Genomic DNA, 6,326 nt, shown 5'->3' with positions numbered 1-6,326 from the left:
TTGGACCTGCTTGAGATGCATCTGTGGATGCATGACAAGATGCGGTTGACCTTCCTGACTGCACCCCCACACTGCCAGCCCATGTTCATTTATAAAAGGTCATTTGTTCTCTGGTATTTCCACACCAAATTTTTTCAGTTTTAATTTGTTAAAAATAGGTATTGTTTGCCAACCTTGTAACTCCTTGTGAATTGGCTAGTCACACTGAGCGATTACATTGTTGTGATTTATTGCTGATTTTTAAAAAGGTTCAAAGACAAAATTAGGAACATTTGTACAGACCCTGTGCCTCAAGATTAGTATTGGTGCTAATGTTATTGGAATATATGAAGCAATTCACTGCCCTTCATGTGCAAAAAGGAATCCAACTCACTCATTTTCTCTGACTGTTCAGAACAAGCATGGATTAAACAAGTACCAACATAATATGCCTATTACAATGAGGAGATACATTTTGAAAAGAGGTTTGCACTGATATTACAGTGGCTTTCAGGAAGACGATAACAAGTTTGGGAAACGACATGTTTTTACTCAGAATCTTCTTTCACTGTACATGCCAAAGATTATTAATTTTGATAGTATTACTTTATTCTGCAATAGATGGCTTAAAAAAGGAATATTTGCACTGCTAAAAAGGTTATGTGTACTTTGCTTAGGGATAGTATGCCTTGCCTTGCTGCACATATAAGTTTCATAATGAAACAAGTTTGCATATGTAAAGCTTGTTCACCCTTATTACCTCAATATGTTCCAATCACATTGATTCATATTAGGCTATCATTTTACTAGATATTTATCAGGAAAATGTTTTTTCTGTTTGAAATATTTCCACTAAATCCTAATTTTTTGTGTTTTTTCATTCTGTTTCAGATCCTAGAGTCAAAGGGTGGTTTCTTCTGGATAACTATGCACCTACTTTTATCTTCTCTGTCTTGTACTTGGTAATTGTGTGGCTGGGACCAAAGTACATGCAGAATAAACAGCCATTCTCATGCAGGGGCATTCTAGTGGTCTATAACCTTGGACTTACGCTGCTGTCTCTTTATATGTTTTATGAGGTAGGCAAGAAGAATTTTTTTTCACTTTTGCAGTAGTCTGGTTAATTTCTGCTTAGGACACAAACCTGTCCGTTATGCATATTGTTTTCTTAGGCTTGGTAAAATTAACCGCAGGAATGTTAGGTACCATGCAAAATAGTAACTTAGAGACCAACTTATTCAAAAATGCATCAGCTTTAGTAGGCAACAGGTGCTATTCATCTGACAAATTAGGATGTTGCTAGCAAAAACTGATGTATTTCTAAGTGAGTTTATTTAAGGTGCCACCCTGCCCTGCCTTCTGCAGAAATGTTGCAACAGTTCTTCAGTGTCAGTTATCCAAAGAAAATAACCATTATTATTACAGTCCATGTTAGTACTTTCATTGCATTCATTGTATTAACCTCTACATGTGCAATAGCAAAATATGTTTGGAATTTGTATCTCTCCCTCAACACAGAATGAAAAAGGGAAAGCCGATTAACAGATCAAGAAATTCAAGCTAGGTAAACCTCTTCAGTAGTTCCTGCTTATTTATCCTAAAGAGACCCCTTATTAAACTGTTGTTGCTGATTTGCTCTAAGAACACAGCAACAAAACCAAATCTCAGGCAAGTTTGAAAATCAGTATTTTTGCATCTAGCATTTAGCCGTGCCTTAAACAAACATGTCACCAGAAACCAAAACATTTCATATTTAAAATAGAAAAGAAATGCCAGAAAAATCCTTCAAAGGTTATATTTAACAAAGTTAAGATTTCAAGTCCCACAATGCAATGTTGCTGTCTCTTAAATTGGAATTATGTTTTTCAGATTAAAGTGTAAACACAAAGCTCTGTGGTAAGGTAAATCAGGATTTAGTCAGAAACTGAAACACGTAGATTTAATGTACAGTGTAATAAATTTTGCTTTTGTTCTAAAGATAAGTAATTTACTATGTTATACCCTAAACCCACCTCACCCCAATTAAAGTCAAAACTATTATTTTATTTTGACATTTGCTTCATAAATAGTATGGAGGCTTTTTCTTAACGCCCTTACCTTTTAGGGCCCCTTTTTCTTAATGCCCTTTTCTAAGCTTTCATGTTAGTTGAATATTCTAAATGTGTAAATATGACGCAGTTCCATTACTATGTATTGGCTGGTACTGGTTAGTTTAAATAGTCACTAACCATACTTGCAGTATCAACACAGAAGTCATGACAAACAGCTGCACAAGGGTAGTTTTTTTTTCTGTCATTATACCAAGCATAGATAAAATCCTCTCTTGTAGTTTATCTTTTTCCATTCTGTTTTGTAACATGGTAAGCATATGGCTTCTTAACCTATTAACAAGTCTGCTTTTCTGTCTCTAATGTCACATTCCACAAATTTACAAAGAAAATTTCTCTTTAAAAACTTGTAAGAGTTTCTTCTCTTAAAATACATTCCTTTCATAGGAAACCATTCCGTATACTACAGTATATCTATTATGCATTTTAAAAGTGGTAAAAGCCTTTGAACTTAATCAAGGCAGTCCAGCTGCTAACAAATTGTACAACCTTCTCCCCATTTATGTTCTGCTTGTCCCATTACCACTGCTAAATATATGCTTATATTTTTAAGATTTGCTTAGATTCCTTCTTGTGACTTGGGAAACAACCTTAAATTTACATAGTAAATGTGAGTTCTTTGTCTTGGTGGGAAATTTTATGTGTAGGCTAAATGATAGTGAAAAGTTCAGATATCGGTAAACTCTTATCTTGACTACTGTCTATACAATGCAAGTTACTTTTCAATGTTAATGTTACACTTAAATTATTTTATTTTTTGTGAAAATTCCCATTAGTAATTAGTAGAGTTCATTTAAATAAATCCACTGGAGAAGTTCTTAAATCCAGTTCTTAATTCCACTGGAAAAGATGCACATGTATACTCATATAACACTTAGTGTCCATGTTTATATTGTACCAAACTGCCAAATTTTAGGTAAATCAGTAAGATTCTGCCAACAAAATTCTGATCTCATAAAAACTTTCATTTGTAAGAACTGTTACTGACCCCATTTAGACTAGTTGCATCATGTGCATGTTCACAGTTTGCTACAAGCTACTGCCATCTTAGAAAAGTTTAGGTAGTATGGATGAGCATTCAAAAATATTGTAAAGGATTCTTTAACACTAGAAATAACTGGTTGTTCCCTTGCTTCTAAAATACCATTTTCCAGTTGAATTCAACTTCTTAACTGTTGGGAAGAATTAAAGTTGGTACACTAGGTCCTTAGTCCACATAAGAATGAAAGTCATCTTTTAATAATTGTTGACTGTTCCTTTATCTTGCTTTGCATTGGTGTGCAACTCCTCTTGACTGCTGTATAGTGTGAATTGTAGCTGTTGAATAGATTTATTTGCAGATGTTCAGTTATTGGGCTGATCCTGCTCCCTTTATTTCAGACCACTTTTGTAAGACATTAATGGGAGCAGAAACTATTCTTAGATGAAAAGAGCATCATTCTGGCTTTGAAATTTTAAGTGTGGATGCCAGATGCCTTCAATTGAAACACTGTTGGGTCATTTTAAAAAGGATGTGGCCATTAGGGCTGTGCGAAGCTTCTGTCCCTGATTCAATTCGGTGGAGATTTGGCCCGATTCGGTGGCCAAATCTGACTCAAATCAGAGGACTCTTTAATCTCTCTGAATTGAATCAGAACCCTCCGAATCAATTCGGAAAGATACAATGACTTGGAGATAGACACAGACACAGTTTTAAATGTTTTTTCTACATATCTCAAGCTACCCTGCCCTGCCCCTGGGGCAAGGGGCTGGACTCGATGATCCTCTGAGATCCCTTCTAGCCCTAATGTCTATGAAATACCAGGTGGCTTGTGAATGCTGTGATGGTGGGGCGGATAAAACGTCCTACAAGAGTGCAGAGGGGTGGGGTCCACAGCATGCTTGGCAGCAGACCCAGAAGTGAACCAGAAGCAGTTCTGGTCCACTTCTGGGTCCGCCAGGGAGCATGCAGGGCACTCCCCACCCTGGCTCGATGACTGGTGCCTTCTGGGTCTGGGGGGCACCTGGGGTCCCCCTGCGGCTGATTAACGAGCTGGGGGGGCATGGGGGACCCTCCCTGTGTGCTTGGCGGCAGACCTGGAAGTGGACTTAGAGTACTTCTAGTCCACATCCAGGTTTGCTGCCAAGCACACAGGGGGGGCCCCCCCACACTTCTGTAGGACGCTCCATTCACACCAGTATCACATTGTTCATGAGACATGCCTGGTACCTTGAGGTACGTAGAAGACATTTAAAGCTGTGTCTATGGCTGAATTGCTAATTCTCTCAAGCAGCTTCAAATCTTCGGATTCGGACAAATTGAATCAGGAACAGTGATCCAAATCTAATACATCCCATTTTACACACCCATAGTAGCCATGTCATTACTTTGTCCGAGTCTAGCCTCTTTAAGACAGGGATTGGGCCTGAAAAAAGCAAGGAACACCATGAAGAGTTGCATTGTAAGAGTGCAAAAGACTGATAAGGATAGTAGCAGAGTTCCAGACCAGAAGTCTAATTCAGAAAAGGGGCTGATGAGCATTACTAGAGAAAGTAAGAAAGGGGAAGCTCTTTGAGAAAATTATCCAGGAGCACATCTGTGAGGGACCAGCAGGGGAGATTATGCTTAGGGGCAACCAACATGGGTTCATAGAGGCAGGTCCTATCAGACCAACCTGGTGGCCTTCTACGACCAGGTCACAAAATCCTTGGACGCAGGTGTCATGGTGGACACAGTCTTTCTGGACTTTAGGAAGGCCTTTGACACCGTCTCTCAGCCCATTGTCATCAGAAAATTAGGCGACTATGGCATTGATGCCTACACAGACAGATAGGTTGCAAGTTGACTGGAAGGCCGCACCCAGAGATTGGTGGTGGATGGGTCGTTTTTGACCTGGAGGGATGTGGGCAGTGGAGTTCTGCAGGGCTCGGTCCTCGGGCCTGTACTGTTCAACATCTTTATCAGTGACTTGGAGACGAAAAGCACCTTGTTCAAATTCGCGGATGACTCTAAGATGTGGGGAGAAGTGGGCATGCTAGAGGAGAGGGAGAAGGTACAACTAGATCTGGACAGGTTACGGGGTGGGCAGATGAGAACAAGGATGGGTTTCAACAGTGACAAGTGCAGGGTACTGCACCTGGGGAGAAAGAACCAGCAGCATCCCTACAGGCTGGGGAACTCCCTTCTTGTCAGGGCAGAGGCAGAAAAAGATCTTGGTGTCATTACTGATTCCAAGATGAACATGGGCTGCCAATGTGAGGACACAGTCAGTAAGGCTAACTGCAGCTTGTCGTGCATCTAACAGAAGCATCACAAGCAGGTCCAAGGAGGTGGTCCTCCCCCTCTATGCGGCACTGATCAGGCTGCAGTTGGAGTACTGCATCCAGTTCTGGGCACTGCGCTTCAGGAGGGATGTGGCCAGCATCAAGAGGGTCCAGAGGAAGACCACCCACATAATCAGGGGGAAGCAGGGCAGGCCTATGAGAGGCTACGGGACCTGAACCTGTTCAGCCTCCACAAGGGAAGGCTGAGGGGGGATCTGGTGGCCATCTGTAAACTTACCAAGGGGGACCAGCAGGCAATGGGGGAGTCCCTGTTCCTCTGAGAACTACCAGAAGTAACAAGCAATAGCAGCCATAAGTTGACTGAGAGTAGTTTCAGGCTGGACATCAGAAAGCACTACTTCATAGTTAGGGTGGCTAGGATCTGGAACCAACTTCCAAGGGAAGTGGTGCTTGCTTCTACCCTGGGGGTGTTCAGAAGGAGGCTAGATAATCACCTAACCCGGGTCATTTGACTCCAGTACTCTATCCTGCCCATGGCAGGAGGTCAGACTTGATAATCTGCTCAGGTCCCTTCCAACTCCACCAGCTATGAAACTATGAAAGTTGGAGGAGCTGCAGAGCTGTTATAAGTGGAGGCCCGCAGTGTAAAACAGCAGCACTGTCCTGGCAGGCTGAACTCAAAGGTAGAAGGATGATCCTGTGAGGTTGCTATGAGAAGCAGTTCTGCAATAGTAGGGCTTGTAGCTACGAAAGCAGTGGGGGCAGAGGGAGGGACGAAGACCAGTGGGGCTTTTCAGACCTTCCCATAATGGGAGAAGGGGTAGAAAGAAGCATGGAGGATTTCATAGATTTCATAGACGTCAGGGCTGGACGGGACCTCGGGAGATCGAGTCCAGCCCCCTGCCCAAAGGGCAGGAAGTCAGCTGGGGTCATAGGATCCCAGCAAGATAAGCATCCAATTTACTCTTGAAGGTG

At 41.6% G+C, this 6,326-nt stretch overlaps 1 protein-coding gene across 1 annotated transcript in view; it reads left to right on the top strand.

Annotated features, from left to right (window-relative positions):
* Positions 1–6,326, top strand: part of ELOVL5 (ELOVL fatty acid elongase 5) — a 22,730-nt gene that overhangs the window by 1,892 nt on the left and 14,512 nt on the right. The window contains exon 2 of the mRNA XM_019537531.1: positions 871–1,058. Within this exon, the coding sequence (XP_019393076.1) occupies positions 871–1,058 (188 nt within the window). The remainder of the gene's footprint in view (positions 1–870; positions 1,059–6,326) is intronic.

Source organism: Crocodylus porosus, unplaced genomic scaffold, assembly GCF_001723895.1.
Source record: "Crocodylus porosus isolate Cpor-Errol unplaced genomic scaffold, CroPor_comp1, whole genome shotgun sequence".
Classification (NCBI taxonomy): Eukaryota; Metazoa; Chordata; order Crocodylia; family Crocodylidae; genus Crocodylus; species Crocodylus porosus.
This window is presented reverse-complemented; position numbering and strand designations above follow the sequence as displayed.